The sequence below is a fragment of the Lepidochelys kempii genome, chromosome 2 (assembly GCF_965140265.1).
Source record: "Lepidochelys kempii isolate rLepKem1 chromosome 2, rLepKem1.hap2, whole genome shotgun sequence".
NCBI classification, from domain to species: domain Eukaryota; kingdom Metazoa; phylum Chordata; order Testudines; family Cheloniidae; genus Lepidochelys; species Lepidochelys kempii.
Window position 1 is genome coordinate 184,295,384 of NC_133257.1, and position 27,622 is coordinate 184,323,005.

General features: G+C 39.7%; 1 protein-coding gene across 7 annotated transcripts in view; it reads left to right on the forward strand.

The window, feature by feature from the left end:
• The window catches only part of LRRFIP2 (LRR binding FLII interacting protein 2), a 138,089-nt gene that overhangs the window by 24,823 nt on the left and 85,644 nt on the right, over positions 1–27,622 (forward strand). For 6 of the 7 annotated variants that reach the window (XM_073333000.1, XM_073333001.1, XM_073333003.1 and 3 more), the window contains exon 3: positions 13,895–13,981. In XM_073333000.1, the coding sequence (XP_073189101.1) occupies positions 13,895–13,981 (87 nt within the window). Of the gene's footprint in view, positions 1–13,894; positions 13,982–15,739; positions 15,791–19,672; positions 19,727–19,821; positions 19,867–27,622 lie in introns of all 7 variants that reach the window. The other variant, XM_073333006.1, reaches the window with a different exon arrangement.

Sequence of the window (27,622 nt, forward strand, 5' to 3'; positions counted from 1 at the left end):
TAACGCTTTTCAGGCACTTATGGTCCTCAATTGCTGGACCAATGTGTAATGGATAAGATAACAGGATATTATTCTGTTTCACAATGAGCCTACGCCCAACCCACTATCTCTGTTCCTTTTCAGGAACCCTTCTTGTGAGACTCCATTGTACAAAAGTCTCAGTGAGAAGGGTTGGAGAGATCCAAACATTGATGTCCAACCTTCCTTGCATGGTCTTCTGTCCAGATAAGATGTCTTTCGAAACACACCCAAAATTTCTGTGACTACCTTTAGCAAAATTCTGTTTGAACCAAAAAATTCACCAGACCCAGCACATGGGTCCAGTGGCCCACTCCCTAACCTCTTTAATATAACAGTCTTCTGCTAAGAGCTAATGTAGTTAGTCCTGGAGCTCAAGCTGTGCTGCAGTGCTAAAGGTTAAGGGTTCAGATACTATGGATGATGAGAGGGTTGTTAAAGTTGCATATGATGGAATATATTTTTACCTTGTTCCTTTAAAAAAAAAATCTAGCCAATTACATACAAAATATACTGTGTAGAATGTACTTTAAGTTGAACATTTAGTTATAAAGAAAATTGTTCTGTTTGCGAAGTCAAACACTCAAATTAGGAAATGTCAGTTTTTAGGTTGCCCATGTATCTTAATTCTGACTTCTTGTATGCATTAATTTTGATATTTTTTAATTACATAATCACATTCTATTTTTTTCTAGATGACCAATAAGACATGCTTAGGGAATGAATCAGGGTTGTGTACTGAATGAGGCTATTTGCAGGATCCTTGCCTCATTTGTTCTAGAACTTGGAAGCTGTGTGGAGAACAAGGCATAGGACAGCAGGAAGAAAAATGATGCTCTTGTGCAGGTGAATGCCATAGAGAACTCAGTTTTATCCCCATCTCTGCCATCTTTTTCTGAAGGGCTGAGCAAGTGACATTAACCAAAATGTTGACAGGTGCCCTAGTTGTGTGTACCTCATTTCCAGGGTATACAATTTGAAACGCAGAATAACATGGAGGAATACTGAGCATTCAACTGCAGCTGAAGTCTGGGATTCTGGAAGCTCAGCACCTCTACCAGTAAGTCAGCAGAATCTAGCGTAATGATCACAGGGTTGGGGAAATTCTAATCCTGGCTCTGCCAGTAGTCGACTGTACGGTCTCGGACAAGCTTGTCCTTTCTCCACCTGTAAATGGGGGAAATAATGCTCTTACATCATTGTAAAGATGTGGAAAGCATGTGTGAGACGCTCAGATACTATGGTGGTGAGTGTAGAAAAGAACATGAGGAAATGAAAAATCCTGTGTTTACTGTAGGTTTTGGATAGTGTGCCGTAAATAAGACGGGATACCAACTAAAGGTGAGGTTAAAAATATTGAGCAGCTGCTTCATTTTCTGAACCACCATCTATCCTGTGTGCTGAAAGGGTGAGAGGTCTGGTGGGAAGAGTAAAATATGATGATGCAGTTAAAGGCTATCATATTGTGTACACACAAGGGGGAAGGATTAAGGTTGCATGGGCAACCTAAATTCTGGTATATCTTAACTTTTGAGTGCTTGACTTGGCCACCTAAATGCTTTCTTACCATGACTTTTGATGCAACTAGATCATATTAGTGCATGTGAACAGGAAGTACTAGAATGAATATGTAACTATCATTTTCAGAATTTTTTCCAAAATTGGTGAAACTTAATTTTAGAACACATTTCAGTATTAAGTTAGAGACTGTCAACTTAAAACCTAGTCAACCTTAAAAAAAAGAAAAGAAAAGTAGTTTTAGCTATAGCTGCCAATGGCTTTGCTGGCGATTGTGGTTTTTCAGTCATCTTTTCCTGTTCTATAAAAACTCTTTTGTACTATTTGCTGGATGAAAGATCTGCACCAATATGGTGTACTATGCTACCACTCTCCTCAATCAAGAACAAATGTCTGTTGGGAGTTATGCTGGATTTGTTAAGGACTATAGAGAAAGCAGCCATCGCTGGAAGTGCCTCTCTTTACCTCCAGCAAACAAGAAGGCTCAGTACATGCCTGTGAGACAAAATAAAAACAGCCATAGTAGTTAGAATTCATTCCCTGTTGGCTGGACTATTGCAACTTTTTCTCCTTTGGTCTAGATAAGAAACTTGAAGAAGCTGCAACTAATGCACAACACAGCTGCCTATCTCCTTAGCTAAATGTACCATATTAGTGCGCCACAACCTGTGCTACATCTCTTTTGGATTTTATTATAAGAAAACAATAGAAAAATGCAAAAAGAAAATGGTGGATAAGCAATATTTATGGACAGCCATAATAAACATGATTAATAAAAACAGATTGCTGTGGTCATATGTGAAATAATGGGACATACAACCTTTTTATATATGGTGAAAATTTACTGCAAATTCACTCTAGCTAATATCATAGAACCATAGGGTTAGAAGGGACCACAGAGGTCATGTAGTTTAACCCCCTGCCAAGATGCAGGATTTGTTGTGTCTAAACCGGTGGTGGGCCACATGCTGCCCATCAGTGTAATCTGATTGTGGGCCATGAGAAATTTTGCTGAGACATGGCCTCCAGTGGCCATGGTTCACCTGCCGCTTCCCGCAGCTCCCATTGGCCAAGAATGGCGAACTGCGGCCACTGGGAGCTTATTGGTTTGCATTCCATCCCTTTGATCATCTTTATCACTCGCCTCTGGATCCTTTTCAGTTTCTCTACGTCCTTCCTATGCATTGGTGACCAAAATTGGACACCGTATTCCAGCTGAGGCCTAAGCAGCACCAAATAGAGCAGTACTATCACCTCCTGTGACTTGCATGCTATGCCTTTGTTAATACAACCTAAAATTGCATTTACTTTTTTTTTTTGAAGCAGTGTCGCATTGCTGACTCATGTTGTGGTTGTGATCCACCACAACTCCAAGATCCTTCTCAGCAGTTATGCTGCCAAGCCAGTTTTCCCCATTCTGTGTTTGGGCATTTAGTTTTTCTTCCCTAAGTATAGAACCTTACATTTGCCTTTGTTGAATTTCATTTTGTTATCTATAGGCCAGTTCTCCAATTTATCAGGATCCCTCTGAATTTTAGCTCTATCCTTCAAAGTATTGTTGTCCCTCCCACCCCCCAGATTTGTGTCACCTGTAAACTTGATCATTATGCTTTCTATACCTATATCCAGGACACAGAGCCACAAAGTCTCACAGAAAGTTGGTGGGAATTAAATCTAGATTGCCAAACTTTAACTCCATTGCTTTAGCCTTAAGGATCATCCTTCCTCTGATATACTATTATGAAAGGACATATGGCTCATATGGACATATGGCTTTCCTGAATACGGCCCTCCAGGGGTGTTGTTACTTTAGCCTTTTTCGGGAGGGAAATCGCCACTGTTACACTACCACTGCTGTAGTCTTTCAGTGGTAGCAACCATGGAGGTGCTAGCATAGACAGGTGATTTTTGTGTCTCCATATCTTGCAGTGAAACTTGTCAAAAAGATAATCCTTAGGCAGGGCAGATTTTGATGTGCCCCATTAAAAAATGGTTGTAATTTAATTTTGACCAAATTAGGACGGCTTGGAAATCACAGTGCATTGTTGAGTGACTGCACATGTAGTCTCTTGTTCATAACCATCTCTAAAGAGAAGAATCACAAGAATGATTTGAGGGCTGGAAAAAGTGTCATATAGTTATGACCTATAGCGTCATATAGAAACTTAGGGAGCTCAGTCTATTTAGCTTATTAAAGAGGTGATTTGATCACAGTCTAGAAGTACCTACAGGGACAAGATATCTGATTTTCGGGCACTTTTAATCTAGTCTGCAAAGGCACAAGATGATCTAAAACAGTGGTGGGCAACCTGCAGCCCATGGGCCTCATGCAGCCCATCAGGGTAATCCGCTGGTGCGTCGCAAGACAGTGTTTACATTGACCGTCTGCAGGCACGGCTGCCTGCAGCTCCCAGTGGCTGCGTTTCGCTGTTCCCGGCCAATAGGAGGTATGGGAAGTGGCATGGGCCGCAGGGACATGCTGGCCGCTGCTTCTTCCTGCAGCTCCCATTGGCCGGGAACGATGTTCGTAGAGGCATGCGCGAATGCAAAAATTTGGATCTGCATCCAGTCTGCACACCGCTCCCACAGCAGCGTGCTATCTCACAGTGCCTTTCAGGACAAGCATCTGTGTGCATGCGTATATACTGTGTAAGAAAGCTACATGGCTTAGTAAATGTGTACGCTATTGTTACATAAACATCTATCTTATTACTCAACAGACATCAGAACAAATAGCCTTTCATATTAAAAATAATGTAATAAATGTCTCAAGTCAGTAATACTCAATCACAAACTGAACTATAAAATAGTTTTGTTTTTTTTCTTCTTCTTCTTTTTCCTTTATGCTGCTTTTCCTGGTGAGGGTTGTGGCGGCAATATGGAAAGTAGGGAGGACCAGACATCCTTTTTCTCTACAGCGTGTTCCAGCTCCCCCTGAGGGATTCACCAGTCTTCCCAGGCCAGCTGGGAGATACAATCCCTCCAGCATGTCCTGGGTTGGCTTTGGGGCCTCCACCCAGTCGGATGTGCCCAGTAGAGTGCCAACAGAAGCCTCCCTGGGGGCATCCTTATCAGGTGCCCAAACCACCGCAACTGGCTCCTCTCGATCCAGAGGGGTAGCGGCTTTACTCCAAGGCCCACCCAAATAGCCGAGCTCTTCACCTGGTCTCAACCACCCTGCAGAGAAACTTCATTTCTGCCTTTTGTATCCACGATCTCGTCCTTTTGGTCATTACCCAAGTTTATGAACATAGGTGAGGATGGGGACACAGAGCAACTTGTAAACAGAGATCTTCATCAGAGAACTCAGCTCCTGCTTCACCAGCACGGATTGGTACAGCGCCCACATCACTGCCGCCACTGCACCAATCCGCCAGTTGATCTCGCTCTCTCTCTTGCCATCACTCATGAACAAGACCCATACATATTTGAACTCTTCAACCAAGGGTATCTGCCTATTTAGCTTGTGAGTTATAAAGTCATCCCACTTAAGAGCTCAGCAGTTTCCTTGCACCAGCCACCAGCTCTTTAGCTTAGGGTGGTTTTCCTCCTGTAGCATTTCATGTGTTGAGGAAATCAGATTTCTATCCAGATTCCTGGCCTTATCACTTAGGTTTAGCAGAATTTTCCCAACAGCAGGGATGTCAGGGGCTGAGAAGAGAATCTTAGCCTCCTTGTCATGTAACTGTCAGTCTCCAGGCTTCCTGCTCAACACTTCTTGCTGTGGTCTGCAGTATTCCATTGATGCCTCACTGAGGTCTCAATCAGTAAAGCTGTTTGCTGCATGTGGTGCAATATGTTACCAGTGATGTTGAGGGGAAAAAAATGCCATGAGTACTAGTGAGCTACTTGGGTTTTTTAATTGATCAGAGAGCCCTCTAGACTAGGGTATTCTATACGTCATCCAGTGTGAGTTGCTGATAAAGAGGTAACTATAGCTGATGATTCTGCAGGAACTCTATTAAGATGTTCAAAGTCTTGTGGTCAATGCTATCAATGAGCTTAGTATTCCACTTTTCTGTAAAAACGCCCTATATTCTGTCCCACTGCTCCTCGATTGTCTTAAGTATGAGTAGCTTGCTGTTCCATCATGTCTCTACATCTCCTTTCAGAGACTTTTGTAGTCTGCTTTGAAGTCCAGATCTCCTGAAGTAAGTAATGAGGTTTTGGCTTGTGTGTATCAGTTGCTTTACTGCTTCCTCTTTCTGGTTTCCCGGTTTGGTAATGTGCTCAATATGGTATTATAATGTGTGCTGATTGAGAAAGCCATACTGACTTACTTTGCAGAAGCAGCTGCTTCCCTTTCCAACTGACCTGATATGGCAATACTAAAGTCAGGTGAAGTTTCCTAAACTGCTTGGCTGCTTAAACTACAGCGATAGGAGCATGGGGATTTTTGCAGGTTGTCTTGATCTATCACCTCTCCTTTCTCTGTATATGGGGGTGGGGTCAGAGCAAATATTTAGTCTCTATAAGGAGGCAGACTTGGCCGTGTGTTTTGGTCTATATCACACTTCTCTCTTTTTGGGGGAGGCGGATTTTGTGTCTCTTGAAAGTACACGCAGGAATTTCATTATATTCGCATCCAATCCACGATCTGCAAACCAGGTGAACAATACAACTGCATCCGTGGATATAAAGCGGATATCCATGGATTTGCAGGGCTCTAGCTATTTGTCCAGGAATTTCTGAAAGCTAGGGATCAAGTTCCCATGATACCACTTTCTCTATCCCATAATGTAATGCATTCACCATTTTTTTTTAACACTCCGACAGTCCCATGCACCTTTTTTCAGTCTCTGTTTCTTTGGCAGAAACATGGGCCCAGTAGAGCTCAGTGCAATTATCATGAGCATTCCTAATACAGGACATACGCTTCTTCTGTGTTTGAAGAACTTGAAGGAGTACTACTACAACAGGGAGTGTGATGAGGAAGATTCAGTTCCTTTGGGCATTCATGGAGCAGCTCCAGTTGGTGGATTGCTGCTTCTGGGCCCGAGAAATGAGCACTGATTGGTGGGATTGCATCATAATGCATATTTGAGAATACAGCTGCAAAACTTTCAGATGCAAAAGCCCATTTTCTGGATCTGTGCACCAAGCTTATCTCCGACCTTAAGCTCAGGCACACCAAACTGAGCTGCACTGATATTGGAGAAATGAGTGGCAATCACGCTCTGGAAGTTTGTAATACCAAATTGCTATCGGTCAGTGGGGGAATCAGTTTGGAGTTGGTAGATCCACAGTAGGGGCCAGTGTCATCCAAGCGTGTAGGGCCATTAAGTGTCTCCTGCTACACAGGGCTATGACTCTTGGTAATGTACAGAGAATAGTGGATAGATCTGCAGCATTGAGGTTCCCAAACCATGATGGAGCAATAGATGGCGCACACATCCCTATTCTGGCACCAGCCCACCTTGCTATTCAATACATCAACAAAGGGATTTTTTTTGCATAGTTATGCAAGCAATAGTAGTTCACTAAGGATGCTTCACTGATATTAATGTGGGCTAGTTAGGGAAGGGGCGTGATGCTTGCCTTTTTAAGAACACACGGCTTTTCAAAGAGCTGCATGCAGGAATATTCTTCCTCACCTGGTGCATTACCTTTAGCAATGTTGAAATGCCAGTAGTGGCTCTGGGGACCCAGCCTACTCCTTGCTCCCCTGGCTCATGAAACCATACATTGGCCACCTTGATAGTAGCAAAGAAAGATACAACTATTGGCTCAGCAGGTGCAAAAGAGCTGTGCTTTTGGTAGATTGAAGGGTCCCTAGTGTGGTTTACTCAGACTGGATGAGATCCAGTTTAGTATCAGCTAGCTGATTTATTGGAGTAGACTAGAGGGTTTTTCTTTACTCTGTCAAGCTTCCATCATAGGAGCTAGCAGCTTGTTGGCATCTGCTGTTTCCTGTCCACTCCTGCTGAGACTAGTTATGATTGGCTCTTTAACTGCTGGGACTCTGATGGAGAAAGGGGTGGAGGCACTTTTTGCTGGATACTTGAAGCTCTTGAAGGAGGGGAGAGGGTGGATTCTCTTTACTACACCAAGCTGGGAGTTTGTCACCAGCAGCTGCCTGGCATAGCTGCAGTTTCTCTTATGTTCTGTTACCGATAAGCCCCTTCCAAAGCACGGTGTGTATTAGAAAATTCGAACAGAGTCTCATAAATTTTAGAACAAGTTTTGGAAATTAAACTACAACATTTATTTGAGCAAAACTTAGATTAGGTGTTAACTCTTGTGGGCCATTAAAATGTGCAAAAATGCAAAGGACCAAAGGGTTACTTGTACTTAAAAGGGACATTTAAAGGTCAATTTAAAAATGAGACTTCAACCTAATTTTTTTTTATTTACTGATACCTGTAACAGTGACTTTTATAATTGAATAGACAAAATTGTATTCCCTGTTTTTCTCCATTTTTTACTTTATGCATTTGATAGCACACGGTGTATAGTCAGTTTCTCTTGTTTGTATTATTTTTTCCACACAGTAATAGGAGCCTTTCAAAAGGAAGATGGGAAATGGTTGCATGTAAAAACACAAAATTGGCAGGCGGATTCAAAGGCAAGCGAAATACCTGGAACTACTTTTAACACTTTTTTAAGATGATGTGATTTACAGTAGGCAATGTCCCTTTTTTGATTTCAAATTACACTAGAAAAATCAGAGCATTTCAAGTTCATGTGATATTCCAATCCTTTCTGCTTAGATCCATGCAGATGAATGTGTATTCTTAGAAAGAACATCAGTCACATAGCCAAATACAAGATATGAAAAATACTTTTTGAAAAAGGACATATACCCATTTTCCTTTGCAGATGATTTCTTATATTAGCTTTCAGATGTTAAAAAGAAAGCCTTACACATTTGCTTACCCTTCTGCACCACAGACTCACTTTGGTAGAACATTAATCCTTTAACTGTCTGTCTTAATAATAGGAGTACTTGTGGCACCTTAGAGACTAACCAATTTATTTGAGCATGAGCTGTAGCTCACGAAAGCTCATGCTCAAATAAATTGGTTAGTCTCTAAGGTGCCACAAGTACTCCTTTTCTTTTTGCGAATACAGACTAACACGGCTGTTACTCTGAAACCTGTCTTAATAATGTTTCTGGATTACCATAATCTTGTTTGGGCCTATGTGGTTATAGGGTATAAAAGCATGTTTGTGGATCACATTTTAAGGCAAGAATAAGAATTTCTTAATTAATCTAATTATTTGTATGATTTGTGATTCATCCAGTTTCCTCAGTGGATTCCTGATGCTGATAAGTAAGGATAAGATTTTGTCACGGAAGTCACAGATTCCGTGACTTTCAGAGACCCTCCGTAACATTTTCTGCTTCAGCCTTGGGGCAGCCAGGCTGAAGCTGTCAGGGACCCCTAAGCTGTTTAGTTCCTCCCCTGGTTGTTAGGCCCCCCCATTTATTTTTAGTAAAAACCCAGGTCATGGGCATCCATGAATTTTTGTCTGTTGCCCGCAACCTGTCCGTTTCTAAAAATAACGGTGACAAAATCTTTACCTTACTGATGAATTAAAGGAACAAATAATAAAAATGCAGAACAAAATAATCCTTATGTTAAGAAAATTGTTGAAGTGGCTGCAGATAGCTTGACTGGAATACCAAAAGTAAACATGTTGTTTTCAATTGTTTTCAACTTTTAGAAAATTGGTACAGAGGAATTAGACATTGAAAAGAAGTTGCCATAGAGTAATCTTTCATTGGTTTTATTTGGGAAACCATTCTATACAGTAGACTCTCTGTTTCTGTGTTGCGTAACATCTTGGCTTTTGTTTTTTTGTGTGTATGTGTATTATACTAAAACAAGACTCCACTGTGTCTTCGTTGGTTTTAATCTGTTTATTTACCACCTGGTAAAAGTCATCTACAAACAGTGATGAGATTGATGGTATTCTTTCAAACTGTGTTTTTCATTCTGACAAAATAAGATGAGACATTAGATTGTTCTGATCTTAATAATAGGATTGCTCCAGTCCTTTCTTGCAGGCTTTTATCAGCAATTTAAATAGTTACAATGTTGGCATTAAAATTTGGCTTCAGAATGGTCACACCCTTAGCATAGGGGTAGTTCATACTTAAGTTAGAGCTGTTGTTTTGAGGCTGCTAGCAGACCAAGGCAGACTTCAATTTTATAACCATAAGGGCTAGAGACTTCTTTTTTTATAAAAAAGCTTACGCCTTGTCTACATGAAATCTTGCGTTTGTGGTAAGCTGAGGTGTGAATGTAGCCTGCTGTGGACTGACCGTGTGAACCCTGCTGGCGTGCATTAACAGTTCGTTAAAACTGTTAATGCACATCAGCAGGGTCCACAGGGACAGTTAGTCTGCAGCCGTCTAGTGCAGTGTAGATTCACATCCTGGCTTGCCGTAAACTAAATGTTCATGTGGATAAATCCTAAGATTTTGGATCACAAGGTGCAGCCAGTAGACTAAAGTAAAAGCTCATTGAGCATACACTCAGCTTTAGTGTTTAGTAATTTTATAATAAATAGTTTGCAAAACAAAAAAACCTTGTTTTTTCATTGCCTGAACCATTGTGAACATAGCTCTGTTGTGTTTATCAGTTCACTTGCTGTCAGCCCCATTAGACTGTTCCATGCTTTCTTTTTCACAATGGCTTTTGAGTTTGTGGATTCTTGTAGAGACATGATCAAGACCTTTGAGAGTATAGGCTTTTAAACTTGATTTCCTTGCAATATCACCATGTTGATCACTGACAATATTCAGTGATGTCAGTGATTGAATTAAAATAATAATTCTGACAAATGTTTGCCTTAACTACTAAAACCTGAAAGGATTGGGAGGTCAGCTTTAAACTCTTTTATGATTGAGTTGGTTCTTAATACCCATTTCACTAATACTGGTTTGGGGGTTTAGTACTAACGGGCTCTTACCCACTCAACAAAAGTGGCCGTGAATGTTTAACAAATGGAGCATTTATGTCTAAAAACCCTCTTAGATGCAGGAAATATCACCAGGAAAATCTGCATGATGAAATGGAAGAGATTCTCTATTTGACCTTCCTGAAAAGGAACCATGAAAAGTCTTCCATCTGTTCAGTTTTGGTCTCTTTACTGTCCCTTAAACAGTTTGAACTTTCATTGAGCTGTCTCATTCCATCCGGCTGCCATCTTGGTATTTCTTTCTCCGGTATAGGACTTATCTTTGTTGATCCTAGAGTCATCGGGTTTCTGAAAGGCATTGTCCATATAGTTCCTCTGACACATGAGCCACATCCTCTTCTGTCATGGGATTTGATCTTCCACTAATGAAGCTTATGGAGCCTTCATCTGAACTCCTGTCTGACTTTTCTTTGAACTGTCACTTTGTGAAAATGGTGTTCTTCCCAACTGTAACATCTGCATGGAGGGTTAGTGAAATCCAAGCCTTGATGGCTGACCCTTACCCTCACCACAGTGTTCCCTTTCACAGTTTCATAAGGATAAAGTGGTCCTATGTCCCAATCCTAAACTCCTTATTAGAGTGATCTAACTTCCATCTCAGGCTATAAATTTGTATTTTTCTCTGACCTCATTCACATCCTGATGTCAGGTGACGCGCTCTAGAATTGAAGAAAAGGCCCTTTAATTATTTAAATATTATCAATTTGTAAGTCTCCTTAAGAATTTCTGGCATGTGGGGTAAATCCAGGGGTTAGTCTGTCCTTCAGAAGTTTGTCTGAATGGATTTAAGTAAACATACTAATTTGTTATGCCTTGGTGGGTGTTCAGCCATCTGAAAATATCAGAACACACGCCACCAAGTCCAGAGGTGCCTTGGTTGCATGCCTTAGTTGGGAAACTAAGTTGATTGATTGCATGCCTTAGTAATGTTTCCATCACTGTCATTTTGTAGTCTGTTAATTCAGGATTTACCTATACACAATCTGATACAGCATTATTCTTCAGGCAATTGTAATTCTTCAGATTATAGTTCATACTCCTCACCCACCTTCTCAATTTCTTCAGAATCTTGATATTGATTCTTGAATTAGTGGAAGGAACTCAGTGACGTTTGTGGCCTTGCCCCTTTTTCAGTCTTCAGATTTTGGCAAGTCACATGAGGATGTTTGCGCATGTGACTTTCTCAGCTAAAATTTATAAATTAGTGCTCTAGGGAACTATGTCTTCTAAAAATGGGTTTCCATATAGGTAGTTGTCTTGAAGAACCAGTTACCAACTTCACCCAGAGAGATCTGTGTCTTGGAGAATCCATCTTCTGAATTTGCCAAATGGATTTACAGCATTAAGAGGCTCTGAGAATAAGTTGCATGAACATAAAATATCTGGTGTCTACAACTTTCAGACTAGTTGATTCAATAATAGTCCATAAGATTTGAGATGTGTTGGGTGGTAGTGCTGTCACTTGATTTCTGGAAGATGTCAGCTTCAGATGTAGAAGGAAGCTTGGAGTTGAGGGCAAGGGGAAATTTGATGGATACTTTCATGTATACCCCTGTGAACAAATAACTTTGCACAGCTGAACCCATATGGAGTAAAGGTCACCTAAACACCATTTCCCAAAAATAACCCTGTCCTGCTCAGATCATATAGCTGCACTCAGCAACATTCTCTATTGGTGTTTCCTTTATAAATCACTTTTCTGGTGTTTATAACCCACCCAAAAAGAGAGGTGCACCATTTTTTTTCCCCTTCAGCATTCTGAAAAATTACATTTTGAGCCCTTAACTTGCATACATTGTCTTTAATCTTTATTAAAACGTGTACAAGTCACCTCTTTATTTACAAGTATATATAATTTTCCAGCTTGCTGTGACTCTGTAAAGGTTTATCCAATAATAATTTACATCTTGTTTTTACACTTGCCTACATTTAGAAGAACTTGAAGATCTGACATTTAAGACAAAATGTTTAATGAACCCAAAACTCGTATTAATTTATATTAATGTTAAAACCACACATATTAGTGTGAAATGAGATTGTCCTGCATCTGATTGATGTTACAAATAGGGTGTCTTGTAAGCAAAATAGTGACTACTGCATGGTAACTACTGGTATTTTTATGCCATTTACAGGGGAAAGAGCTAACTGTTTTTCTATAAAATCCCTTGGAAACTTCGGAGGTTTTTTTAATTTTAAAGAGCAAGTTTAATGTTAAGTGGTGTGGAAGAGGTGGGGGGCTGGAGAGACAGTAAAATTAGAGTGGGAATAAAATGTTAACAACAGATTAATTTGGTTTGAGGCATTTCATATTTACTTCATTCCCTTCATGGAATGAATGATAGCTTTTATTATTCAGCTTTAAATTGTTAGTTATTTCTTAAATGCTACATTTTGATATATGAAAGAACTTAATTTTTATTACTAGAAATCCCAGCCATATCATTAGTTGTCTGATACAATTAATTACCTATTTTCATTTCCTAATAAGTAATTAACTGTACATTAAACAATTAATGATATGGCTGGGATTTCTAGTGGTGATAAACCTGGCATACAATAAGTGGCTTAATTATTTAAAAAATTAAGAATAATTTTTTTCATGTTACTGTCCAACAATGTGAGAAATTTGAACTTTGATTTCTGCTCCTAAGCCTCTAGCTTCCTGAAGATCAATACTTCATTCATTGATCCTTCTGGCTAAATCAGAAGTGGCATTAAGTGTCTGAAAAAGACCCCATTCCTCCTCTGGAATCATGCTACAGTGTATTGTCCATAAGGGTAAGGAATAAAATAGAGAAAAATGAGGATTTAATTTAGGGCTCCAGCAGGGACACTCATCTTGTGCCTTTTTCGTCCAAGAATTTTCCATTTTTCAATAATAGTTGACTTTGGTAATTTCCCCCTAAATATTAAGCTTTGTTTTTATAAATCCTTCCAAATGAGATTTGGGCTTTGGCCTATGGTATGCATCTGTTGTAAGGTCTTTAAATTGTGTTTGTTACTGCTTATGTTTTAACTCAAAACATTGCTAACTTGGGCCTTTGGTTTGGCAAACACATTTGTGCTTAATGCTATGCATGTGAAAAGTCTTATTGAAGGCAATAGAACTATTCATGTGTATAAAACTAAAATCTGTTAGTGTTTGTAGGCTTAGGCCTTTATCAACACTTGCTTTCAGTTGTAACTCTTTTGCCTGGTAATGGCATCTTTAAAAATTCCAATATGTACTCATTTTTGTGGTTTTGTTCTTGCCCTTACAACTGCTGCTTGCTGTCAAATTGATTTTTTTTTAAAATATGTACAAGCTGTTCATTAGAATCAGGATCTGTTTTTGTGGAGAAAGTATTGAATCAGGTATTCAAATACATTTTACAAAGCTAAGTGGTTAAAAAGCTGCCTCACTTTTTTATTACTTTCAATTAATTTATAGGCAGAAGCAAGGCTTGCAGCCAAACGGGCTGCTCGAGCAGAAGCAAGAGATATACGTATGAGAGAACTGGAACGACAACAGAAAGAGGTAATGTTGATTTTGCTATGCTTTATTATTTGGTACTAAACTTCTTAACAAACTGCTTTGTATTATGTTTCTTAAGAAAAGTTATTTATATTTCTCAGTATAGTACAGCCATATATCAGCATTTCCTGCATAGGGTAGCCATTACTATAGCTTTTTCCAGTATAGTGTTGGAATTCAAATGAGTAATTTGCTCCATTCCTATCTCTGCACATGTGTGGATAGCACTGCATGTATATAGTCATATTAAAATGTTAATTTTAAACTTCATTAATAACAAACGACACTAAATCAAAAAGGGCATCAGCTATTTAAATATGACTGTAACACTTCTGCTTACCATACGACTACAAAAATACCTTTTGAAACTTATTGACAGGTTTCAGAGTAACAGCCGTGTTAGTCTGTATTCGCAAAAAGAAAAGGAGTACTTGTGGCACCTTAGAGACTAACCAATTTATTTGAGCATGAGCTTTCGTGAGCTACAGCTTATGTCTTTTCTAATTTGGCCTGGGACTCCAGTCGTTGGAATGTTTTTGTAATAAACAGCAGTTTTATATAATATAACTTTAACAAATGCAATAAATTGCTTAAAAACAAAACTGCTCAAAGACATAGACTCACCTAAATGTTTTGCTTTGAAAATGGACTGTTGTCCTTTTAACTTTATAATTTATTTTCAGTAAACAGTACATAGCGCAAAAGCCAGTGCCCATGTAACTAATTTTGAGTAGACAAGAAGGCTATTTTAATGCTTTAATTAAAGGAACATCTTTAATTTGAAATCCAGACAGTTTTATAAAATGAATTTAAAAATAATTTAAAATACCAAACCTACCCCTGTGTCAGCTGACAGTTCATGTTGTTTTACGTTTTTAAGATGTTTTCTGTCTCTACTGTTGCTGTGGAAAACCCACTAGGTAAGCAGGGGTATCTGAGAGATTGCACCGAAAATGCTGTCAATTGCTCAAAGTAAACAAACTGAAATAGCAGAGAAAATATTTTTTTCTCTAATCTTATTTATAATAATCCTGGTGATTACCTGTAAAAATAAGTCACACTTCTGTCTGAATTTTTTTCCAAGTTGATGGTGTTCTGTTAAACATGAAAAGAACAAATCTGCAACCATGGTACTCGTCTGAGTAATCTGTACAAGAGCATTTGGACATAAGATAAACAGTTAATTGAAAAGTTTTTTTTAACAGGACTCCATGTTTAGGATGAAAAACCTTAATGGGTATCATGGGAACATTAATTAAAACTGATACATAGACTGTGGTGAAATAGTCTTTTCACTTAACATACTTGTGGGATAGTATGCCTCTTGGCCCTAGTGAAGTGAATTGGAGTTTTCCCTTTGACTGCAACGAAACCAGGATTTCATCCCTCCCTCTCTGTTAAACAATAAACACACGAGCCAGTTCTGTAGACTATTCTGATATTCTTGCATTTATAATAATAAAAATGACATTCACTTGAAATATGAATTAAAAAATGGCAGTCTCTCTTAAATTCTTCCATAGTGTTGTGAAAATTTGACAATTTGGTGTGATGGTATGGAGTGAATTAGAAATCAAGGCAGAATGTCTTAATGAACTTTTTTAATATTTGGCTTTAATTATTCTAATTGTGTTACCTAAAATAAATTTAAGATCTGATATTCTGTGGACAATTACATGCGACTGTGAATTGTAAATTGTACAAGATGATGTAATCTCTATGATGCCTGTTCTGTATTAATTTTTTTTAAACATTTTGTAGCTTTCTCATCGCTCATATGATAGAAAATGGGGACGTATCCAAAAGTGGATGGTAGGCCAGGACTGCCTGTTGTGCATGTTTACGCTTGCAGAATTAACATAGACTTGGAGGGAATAAATTACTAATGGTTTGCAAAGTGTGAACACATTTTATGACTAATGGGGGGGGAAATCATTACATAAGGTCACATATAGGACATGGTACAGAGGCAAAAAACATTGGAAGTGTGCCATTTTCTCTTTCACAGTGAGTTTGCATTCAGAATGGAATTAAAGTAGCTTTATGTTGGCAAAGGCTTATTTTTAAAATTGTAAATGTTTCTATGTTAACTTACTTCCACAGCCTGCCTTATTCTATATTCTTCTTTGATTAGACTGGCAGGTGTTGTCTTCCACAGATGATCCAGGCTATCTTTCAGTGGCTAATACTTTCTTTAAACAAAACAAAAAGTCAGTTTAAAATTGATATACTATAACCTCCAACTTTTCTTTTTGTCTTTAAAAATATGAGGCGGGGGCAGGCAGTGGCAGCTTACTCTTGCATTCTGGATTCCAAACTTCCAGTTGATTCCAGCGGAACTTTGGGGTGAAAACAAATGCAAGACTGGTTCCTCTACGTGGGATGGCATGGAGATAACAGAGTTGAAATTAGAGCACAGTGCCCCTCAGTCTGTTTACGTTTATTCAGCTGTATAATTAGAGAGCTGTTTTCACAAATTTGTAGGCCTATCTTTGCTTTTCTAAAAGCAAAATTCAGATATGATTCTATAGAGAAGTCAATTCTATAGAAATGTCTTCTAGTTTTCAGAGGGTTAAATCTTCACATTTTTATGCTAACACTTACAAATTGAGCCTATAGTTAGAAGGAATGAATTTTTTTTAAACACTCCAAATTGCATTTAATCCATTTAACAAGGAAAACTGAAACGTGTTCAGGCATTTAAGTTTTTAATATATTTCTCTAGAATAAAAAAAAAAAAAACCCTGCGGAACGTAAAGGTCTAAGAGCATGAACATTGTTTTTTATTTTTGGATTGATTGTAACCTATTAATAAAAATTGCTATCCTATTAATGTTCAAAACATACTTCTCCAAATGCCATGTTGATTTCCCCCCCCCCCCCCAGTTTGTTACATGCTTAATACTGAAATAATGCATGGGATGGGTTTTGGGGAGGAAAAGGAAGTTACCTTTATCAAGTCAGAAGAAATATTTTTTTAAAACTTTGATTAGCTTCCAAAGGTCAAACAATTTTGTAGCTAGGGATTTGCTCTATTTGATTGTTGGCATATTGTAACCATATCATTTGGCTTCTATGCATTGTAATTCCAAAGTTGATTTACAAACTAAATATCACACTGACTTCATAGCCTGCTGAAATTGCAACTGAATCAGCCTACCTAATTTTACTTTTACTTTTATCTTGTCAATTCCTCCACAAACTGTTTATTTAAAAAGCAGTTATCTCAGGGTCCAAGTGCTTATTATTCATTATTGTTCAATTTATTTGTTAGGGTTTGTCTTCACTGGAGAGTTAACTTGAGGTATAACTCCAGTGCAACCCCATCTCTACACACACAAATCCTTAAATTGAGTGTGGTGCTGCTATTAATGAGAGTTGCCTAGCCTATCCAGGGGTATAAGACTTCATTTAGAGTTAGTACACCTCACCAACTGCTAATACAATCACTCTGTGCAGCTCAAGTGTTGTTTTTGCAGTGTGGCCACTCACTTGAGTTAATGCCTCTCTAGTTAACCTAGCTCAAGTGTAGATAATCAAAGTTAACTGCAGTGATGACATAGCCTTAAACACCAACAGTGTACTTGTGATGCCATACCAACTCTTTGTCATCTCCGGTCTCACGCTAGGGTGAGTGTGTGTAGATTTCCATTTTTGTTCCACTGTGTGATGGCCTGCCTTATCCTGAGAATTTGGTCTAGTCCAGTGGTTCTCAAGCTTTTGTACTGGTCACCCCTTTCACATAGCAAGCCTCTGAGTGCGACCCCCCCCCTATAAATTAAAAACACTTTTAAATATATTTAACACCGTTATAAATGCTGGAGGCAAAGCTGGGTCTGGGGTGGAGGCTGACAGCTCATGACCCCCCCATGTAATAAACTTGCGACAAACTGGGGGTCAGTACCCCCAGTTTGAGAACCCCTGGTCTAGTCCCTCAAAGGAGGATCAGGTTGTTAGTTGGTTGCTGGACACCTGGTTGGTGTCTCTTGCCCAGTGATACGGGACCTTCAGTGTCTTGATTTTTTTTTGGTCTCTGCATTGACAGGCGTTTGAGTGGATTTCATTCTCCCTTCGATTCTTAGCCATCTGCTTAACTTTCTGTTGCCTTTAAGTAGAATTCAGATCTGCCTAAATGCCTTCCTTGCTTTCGATCATAAGCCAGGCTGTTAGACGAAGCATACATCCTAAACACCTACCCTTTTAAAATGGAGAATCATTTATGGTAACTAGCAGAAATGATCACCAGCTTCAACAATCTGCCTGCAGTAGACACTGCAGTGTTCACTAAGTCCTGTGATTGAGAGTGCTGACTGCTTTACAGTTGCTTGACATTTCTTGGTTATGTAGGCAGGATAGCCTTTTGTGATGGGTTATATAGAGGTAAAAATTGCCACACAATGCCCAAGAACATGTGGGTTAATGCCCTCTGGAATATATTACTGCAGTGCTCCAGGAAAAGGAATGTTAGTCAACAGTTGCACAAGCATAGTTGGGGGAGTTTTCTGTATTCACCAAAATAAGTGTTGTGAATCCTTAAGGAATGCAACCATTTGCCAATCTTGGCTGCTTCCAAGGGCAGGCCACTTTTAGCCACAAAGGTTACTTATTATGTATTATCCATTTTGAATGTGGGCACAAATCATTTTTGGAGTCAACCACGTGGTTGAAAGTGGTTGAAAACTTGGCTAAAAGTGTAGTATGACTGAGGGACCCTAAGTCCCAAACTAATATCACCTCTATGTACAGTCTAAAAGGTGTTGCTGCAGTGGACCCTTTCTTTACCCTGTTGATAGGTGAGGTCTGACTGCTAGCACTTTGTGACCTTTTGAGAGGTGGAAGACTGGGGAGGACAACAATTTTTTTTGACAACAAGTGGGTCCAGTTCAAATGTGAAGTTTATATTGAATGGTTTAAATTGAGACAGAATTTCGTAGTGTATTTATTCCCTGTAACTAAATATTTTTTATGTTTAAGATGCTTCTGGCAATTAAAACAATAGTTTTTTCCCCTCTATTTTTGTTCCCAGTTTTCTCACAAAGCTTCCCTTATTTCTAGGTTATAGTAAACCCTCCCCAATCCTTCAATTGAAGAAAGTATCTTGGGGTATCTCAGCTGCAGACTTCTCCAAAGTCAGGCAAGGCCAGGGGAATTAAAGGATCAGGAGCTCCCAAATGAAAAATGTATAGCTTACAGGGTATAATCACACTTTAATTTTGGTTGCTACCCCTAGCAGAAAGTTAATCTTGGTGACAGTGGGACAGAGGTATCTTTATCTGGGCTAAAGTAACTTTGGAATCAACTTTCAGATTCTTGTTTTGACAAACTTCTCTGGAGTATAATTCTTGGGTTTCTTTCGTTTTTAGTCTTTAATGAGATTCTTCTACATTTGTTCTAGATATATCATTTTTTTTCTGCCCAACCAGCAAAAGATTGTCCATTTTTTACTTTTAATTAAATAATACGTCACCTCAGCTGCATTTTCTTAACAACATAGTGTGGTAGACACCTGCCTTCGAGTCAAAATGAAATGAAAGCAATGTTCATCTGATGTGAATGCATTCACTTGCTTCAGTTGATTTCCCAAACACTTACCTGTGTGCAAAATAAGTACTGCATGCTCTTCCGTTTGCTTACTTTTATTTTGTTCATCTTTTTTTTTTCATTAAATAACTTTCTACATTTCTTCTTTCTCAGGAAGATTCAGAGAGGGCCAGGTATTCTCTCCGTTCTAGTCATCGTTCCTATCTGGTTTGTGCTAATCTATAAACTCTCCCTTCTCCCTGCTAGGCCTTACTTTAACAAACAAACATTTAACTTCATTTTGCTTTCATTTTTGTTATCAGGGAGCGGATGACTTGGTGTGTGCTCGAAATATTGGCAGTCATAGGGTTAGTACATAGTTTGTGTGAACTTTGATACTACATGCAACTTATCTATTTTAATCAATATAAATGGGGCAGTGTGTTCACATCAACGTTTTAATTGTATTTTATATCAGTTTATCTGAATCTCTTAATAAATCTTTAAAATCTCGTGGTGTTTGTACTATGAGATACCTTGATTTTTTTCCCCCTAAACACTTTTTTGTTTGTACTATAATTTAGTTGCTTAAAATAATTAACTTCATGTGAGTTTGGAAATAAGCCCTAAAACATAAGTAGTTCAGATTTTGATTACATGGAATAATTTTACTTCCATTGGAAGCAAACTTAAAAAAAAAAAAAATCACATACTTAGTGTTAGTACATGTACAGTACAACTTTTAAATAGACTGTATTTAAAACTTAGGTCAAGTCATTGTACTTGCGTCACTTGTTCTTCTACCAAACAAGTGCTGAGAATAAGATTGCATAGTCATGTACATGCATGTTACCTGCACATTAAGATATTTCAAGCTGTCTGTAGCTGCTAGGACTCATCACCTGTGCACTGAGGTCAGATTGGAAGCTGGCTCTTGATAATTGCTTAGAATGCTTTGTTTAGGTTGGTAGTGCTTTTGAAAGAAAAGTGGATCTAAAAATGTTTCTCCTTGTTCCCTTGCCTCTTCCTTCTCAAATTTTCTCTTCTCTTTGCTGCTTTTCTACTTTCTTTTTCTCCCAGTTCCCCCCCTCTTCCTTTCTTGTTCATTGTTTCCCTTCCATTTCCCTTCCACTTCCCTCTCACCTTCTCTTCCTCTACCCTAAGAGTTGCTTCCCTCTCTTCTATCTCTACTCACTTCTTACCGCTCAAATCTACTTCTTTACTCTTGCATTTCTCTCTCCTCCTTTCCTATGGTGGCTTTTCTTTCATACTTAAGAGAGAGATCTGTGTGATTCCTATGTTCTGTTTTTTCCACTCTTGCAGAAGTTGAGAATATGCAGTCTTAAGTTACTTCATTATTCCGTTTTAGCAGCAGCCCACCCAAAAGAGACTTGCAAGCTCTCTGTTCACTGGCTTCATCCCCATAGAGTACAATTTTGTAATGATGGTGTGAGTGTGGCAGTTCACCAACATCTACAGCTCCTTTCCTTCAATCTGTTTCCCTTTCCTTGACCATCCTCCCCCTGCACCCTCCCAGTCTTATGATAGACTTCCCCCGCAGGCTCAGACAAAAGCAGGACGGGCAATGTTTAGAGCTGAAAATCAGTTCTCCACCAGAGCATTTTGTATCTTAAAGTAAATAAATGTTGAGCTTTTCTTATTTCTAGTAATACTGTGAAGATCCTTAAGTATGATTCACCTCAGTAGTAACATTAAATAATTTATCTATTTGCTTTTCTGTTTCCATCACTCCATAAGAGAGAAGAGTTCTAGAAAACTGAAAGAGGAACATTGTAATGTCAATATTAAGGGAGTGAAATGGCTAATTACGGACTAATGGTTAACTTCAATCTCAGGAAACTTTTTTTTTTTAAAGCAACTTACTGTGTGGACAGAACTGGAACATAAGAAATTGTCAATGTGAGTTTACAAAGAACAGATCTTGTCCAAGAAAGTTGACGTTTTTCAAAAATGACTAAAAGTTTACTAATGAGAAAGTGATAACTGTGTGCTCTGTGGTAAATGGATTTTAGTCAACCATTTGATAAAGTATTGGTGCAGTATACATTGATACGCCTGTTTTCCATCTATTACTCATAATAGATCTATCTATCTATCTCTACGTGTGTGTGTGTGTGTGTGTGTAAATGTAATTACAGAAATTCTGTACAAAAGACGCTTGGCAGAATTTGATTTTTACTTTTCATAATTTCAATAGATAACTATTTTAAAACTGTTTTTCTAGTTTTATCCATTTCAGTGTTCACACTTGCATACTTATGCGTTTTAACCATATTTTGTATTTTATTTTAATTTTCATAGTTGCAGGAAATTATGGGAGTGGGTCAGAGTACTGGGGGAGGTCAGACAATAATTATTTAACGACAGTAGATGTTGAGACTTAAAAACTAAAGGTTTCTAACTATTAAAACTCAAATACCCAATATCACGTGTCAAAATATACAAAATAAATATCCCTAAATCAAAATCTAATAAGTTCCCAAGCAGCATTTTTCTTACTTTGCCTATCATTACATTTTTATTAATATTGATGGAAATATTTTTGTCTATTTGTGTATATGCATTGAAATAAATGTTTAGTGACATGTACCGATAAAAATCTAATCCCCTCCAGGCTTAAGAATAGTCAAGCTTCATTCCTCAGTTAATGGAAACAACACTTCAGTGTTGAGGTTAATATTCAATATGCTTTTCTCTAAAGCAGACCATCTCTGACCCTTCTTTTTGGAATACAAACTTAAATCTTGTTGTGGTCATTAAAAGCTCGAAGATGACTAGCTACCAAATGTCAGAAAATAAGAACAAGTCTTAGTTGCATTTATTATTTATATTATGATAGTGCCCATGTAGTCTACACAGCCAATGGCAGCGAGTCTCAGAGCCTGGCTCTACATACTTGGGCTCATGGGTCTAGGGCTACCATGCTATTTAAGTGCTTTGCTAAATTGTGCCCTAAATTAGATGAATAATGGCATATTGTACATTCAAAACCATAGAGAATGTTAGTTACCTTTAAATGTCTGGTCATGTTTTAAAGTTAATATCTGGTGTGGAATAACTTACCTTATGGTATAAAATGTCACGGACTTCTTTGAATGAAATTGCCGTAAAACTGAATTTATAGATTATAAGTGAAGCAAAGAAATTGAGGTACTTAATGAGAAAACAGAAGTGCTAGATCTTAAATTAATATAAAAGATAAAACGTGCACGTATAATATGTATGCAGGTCTTATGATTACTTTTTTTGAAAAGTGTATAGGAATGTATTCCATGGTAAAAAGCATTAATAAATGCGCCTACCCACACCAGAAACTAGAGAAACTAATTTGGTAGATAAACATTAGCCTTTCTTCATCTTTTCCAAAGAGAAAACAATTTGCTGAAAGCAGTCATGTTGTTTCTCATTCTTTAAGAAATAAAACTCAATTAAAGAAAGCACAAACTAGTATAGTTAGAAATAGCACATGAGATGGTCATCCATAGTACTTGTCAGTGGTGACCACACAACTCGCTCTTAAGTTATACTGTCATTCCTAGTGCATAAAATTAGCTTTATTACACTGCTTGCCATGCATTGAGTACAGATTTATATATATCTCTATGCTGAAAGCAGTTTTTTATTTTGAATTTGTTTACTGTTTATATATTTGAAATTCATAATCTTCTACAATTTCATTCCTACGAGTTCATCTTTGGATGTCAGTGGGTCTCATAGCAGCAGAACAAGCACCTCCAGAAGGAGAGATCTTGTGGTGTGTAACCTGGAAATGAGCATATTTGGCTGTGTTCATGTAATGTAACATTTTGTTTGCCTACTGATCAGAAATAGTAATAAAATACTGCACACATTATTTTAATGGAAAACAAAGTAGTTACTGAAGTATAAAGAAAAGGAGTACTTGTGGCACCTTAGAGACTAACCAATTTATTTGAGCATGAGCTTTCGTGAGCTACAGCTCACTTCATCGGATGCATACTGAAGTATGTTATTACTTGTATAATACAGCTTTCTTCCAGCAAAAATGTATTTGAAGGCTCTAAGAAATCTGTGGCTTAAATTTTGTTTTGGCTGAGCAAACCAAGGTGGGAACAGTGTTGTGGGAAGAGGTAGTCTTCCAGTTCCTCAAATAAGAGAAATGTGTTGAGATGAGAAATCTTGAAAACCTCTGCATTAAATTAAATGTAGATTCTCTGCTCAGCTTTTGGCAGGAGACAGCTTCAAGCTTCAATTTGTAGATTGCTCCAGCCATATCTTTTTTTGGGGTAGATACTGTACTTTTAGTCCCATGATCCGGACTGAAATAAGAAAATAAAGGATAACTATTATTCTAGCTTAGACAATTTGATCTGTATTATTTATATGCAGATTTTAATGTTTTCTGAAGTTGTTGAATTGTTAATGAATTATTATTAGGGTTCTGTGTGCGTCAGAGATCGCGGTAGTGATGGATTCCGTGACTTTCTGTGACTTCTGCAGCAGCTAGTGTGGCTGAGCCCTGGTCCGTCCAAGCAGCTAGCCCCGAGGACAGCTGCTCAGGCAGCCCTGGGGACAGCCACACCAGCTGCTGCTGCAGTGGCTCTGCAGTCAGCCGCTCGGGCGGCCCCGCAGCCAGCCACACCAGCCGCTGCCGGAGTGGCATTGGCCTTGGGGCCAGCTGCATGGGCCGCTGCTCTGGCAGCCCCGGGTAGCTGGCTCCGAGGACTGCCCAAGCAAGGGCTGATGCGGCTGGCCCCGGGACTGCCTGCACAGCAGTCCTGGGGCCGATGGGACTCGATGCAGCTAGGCAGCTCCCAGCAGTGGTCCTGGGGTGGCCGGAGCAGCGGCTTGCCCCCTGGGGCTTCCCCCATGGTGGCAGCTGGAGCAGCAGCAAGCCCCTGGGACTCTACTCTTCCCAGCGGCTGGTGCCACATGCTCCTACCCCCCACCTCCTCTACCTGCACCCACTCCAACATTCAATCATAGATATTTATGATATAAGTCATGGACAGGTCACAGTAGGTTGACCAGATAGCAATTGTGAAAAAGCGGGACAGGGGTGGAGGGTAATAGGCGCCTATATAAGATAAAGTCCCAAAAAATGGGACTGTCCCCATAAAAACGGTCACCGGCAGTGATTTTTTTTGTTTGTTTCTTGCCCCGACCTGTCCATGACTTTTACTAAAAATACCCGTGATTAAATCCTAGCCTTAATTATGATCCTATATATGGGGTTTTGATGGCAACAGCACTCTTCAGTCTGACCTATCTCCATGTGTTGCATTTAAAATAACCCTTTTTTAGTTAAAATGGTGCAGGTTAAAAAGTAAACCAGATCTGAGTGGGAAAACAAATATTCAGAGAATCAAATTAACAACAAAGAGGTTATCCTTATAAGTCTCCTTTTAATAGCATAAATGTCTTAATAAAAAAAAAACCCACCAGTTTTGGCTTCAGTTGTAGCATTAATAGGGTATAGAAAGATTCTGAAACCAGTTTCCATTTTCTTTTCTTTCCTGTTACAGTCAGAAAAGTGACACTGAAATAACACCAGCATTCTCAACAGTTCTGCTTCCTATGAGTACTAAAAATCTGTATCTGCTTGCTTCACTAGCAAGAATAAAATTTTATTCTGACAGCATTGCAAAGCCAATATCAATAGAAGAGGGGACCTGGATGCTTTTGTGGCTTATGCATCACCAACAGATTGGTTAACTAAGGCCTTGTCTACACTATGAAATTAGGTCGAATTTATAGAAGTCGGCTTTGTAGAAAGCGTTTTTATACAGTCGATTGTGTCCCCCCCTCACACAGATGCTCTAAGTGAATGTAGTCACCGGAGTGTGTCCACAGTACCGAGGCAACCGTCGACTTCCGGAGCATTGCACTGTGGGTAGCTATCCCACAGTTCCTGCAGTCTCCACCGCCCATTTGAATTCTGGGTAGAAATCCCGGTGCCTAATGGAGCTAAAACATTGTCGCTGGTGGCTCTGGGTACATATCGTCAGGCCCTCCTTCCATCCCCCCCTCCATGAAAGCAAGAGCAGACAATCGTTTTCCGCCTTTTTTCTTGAGTTACCTGTGCAGACGCCATACCATGGCAAGCATGGAGCCCGCTCAGCTAACCGTCACCGTATGTCTCCTGCGTGTTGGCAGATGCAGTACTGCATTGCTACACAGCAGCAGTTTATGGCCTTTTGGCAGCAGACAGTGCAGTATGACTGGTAGCCATCGTCGACGTAGTCCAGGGTGCTCTTTTAACAGACCTTGATGAGGTCGGGGCGCCTGGGCAAACATGGGAGTGACTCAGCCAGGTCATTTTCCTTTTAAATTTTGTCTCATGGCGGTTCAGTCCTACCGGCAGTGTACTGTCTTTTAATCTGCAGCCAGCAGAAGACGATGGTCAGCAGTCATACTGCACCGTCTTCTGCCGAGCACCCAGGAGATGACGATGGCTAGCGGTCGTACTGCACAGTCTGCTGCCAGCAAGATGTATAAAGATAGATGAAATGGATCAAAACAAAAATAGACCAGATTTGTTTTGTATTCATTTTCTCCTCCCTCCCTCTGTGAAATTAACGGCCTGCTAAACCCAGTTTTGAGTTCTATCCTTGAGGTTTTGAGTTCTATCCTTGAGGGAGCCATCTGTTTCTCGCAAAGCCACCCCCTTTGTTGATTTTAATTCCCTGCAAGCCAACCCTGTAAGCCATGTTGGCAGTCGCCCCTCCCTCTGCCAGAGCAAGGGCAAACAATCATTTTGCACCCTTTTCACTGGATTTCCCGAGCAGGAGCAGACGCCATAGCACAGCAAGCATGGAGCCCGTTCAGCTCACCACAGCAGTTATGATGATTGTAAACACCTCACGCATTATCGTGCAGTGTATGCAGAACCAGCACCTGAAAAACCAGGCAAGGAGGCGACGGCAGCGCGGTGATGAGGACATGAACACACTTTTCTCTAAAACCGCGTTCCCCTGTAATTTGGAGAACATGTTAATGGGGCAGGCTCATGCCATGGAACACCAATTCTGGGCCCGGGAAACAGGCACAGAGTGGTGGGACCGCATCGTGTTGCAGGTCTTGGACGATTCCCAGTGGCTGCGAAACTTTCGCATGCGTAAGCGCACTTTCATGGAACTTTGTGACTTGCTTTCCCCTGCCCTGAAGTGCAAGAATACCAAGATGAGAGCAGCCCTCACAGTTCACAAGCGAGTGGCAATAGCCCTGTGGAAGCTTGCAACGCCAGACAGCTATCGGCCAGTTGGGAATCAATTTGGAGTGGGCAAATCTCCTGTGAGGGTTGCTGTGATGCAAGTAGCCAGCACAATCACTCAGCTGCTGCTATCAAAGGTAGTGACCCTGGGAAATGTGCAGGTCATAGTGGATGGCTTTGCTGCAATGGGATTCCCTAACTGTGGTGGGGCTATAGACGGAACGCATATCCCTATCTTGAGACCGGACCACCAGGGCAGCCAGTACATAAACCGCAAGGGGTACTTTTCAATGGTGCTGCAAGCACAGGTGGATCACAAGGGACGTTTCACCAACATCAATGTGGGATGGCCGGGACAGATTCATGACGCTCGCGTCTTCAGGAACTCTGGTTTGTTTAAACGGCTGCAGGAAGGGATTTACTTCCCAGACCATAAAATAACCGTTGGGGATGTTGAAATGCCTATAGTTATCCTTGGGGTCCCAGCCTACCCCTTAATGCCCTGGCTCATGAAGCCATACACAGGCAGCCTGGACAGTAGTCAGGAGCTGTTCAACTATAAGCTGAACAAGTGCAGAATGGTGGTAGTGTGTGCATTTGGATGTTTAAAGGGTTGCTGGTGCAGTTTACTAACTCGCTCAGACCTCACGAAACCAATATTGCCATTGTTATTGCTGCTTGTTGTGTGCTCCACAATCTCTGTGAGAGTAAGGGGGAGACGTTTATGGCGGGGTTGGGAGGTTGATGTGAATCGCCTGGTCGCTGAATATGCGTAGCCAGACACCAGGGCAGTTAGAAGAGCACAGGAGGGTGCAGTGCGCAACAGAGAAGCTTTGAAAACCAGTTTCATGACTGGCCAGGGTACTGACACTTCTGTTTGTTTCTCCTTGATGAAAACCCTCCCGCTTGGT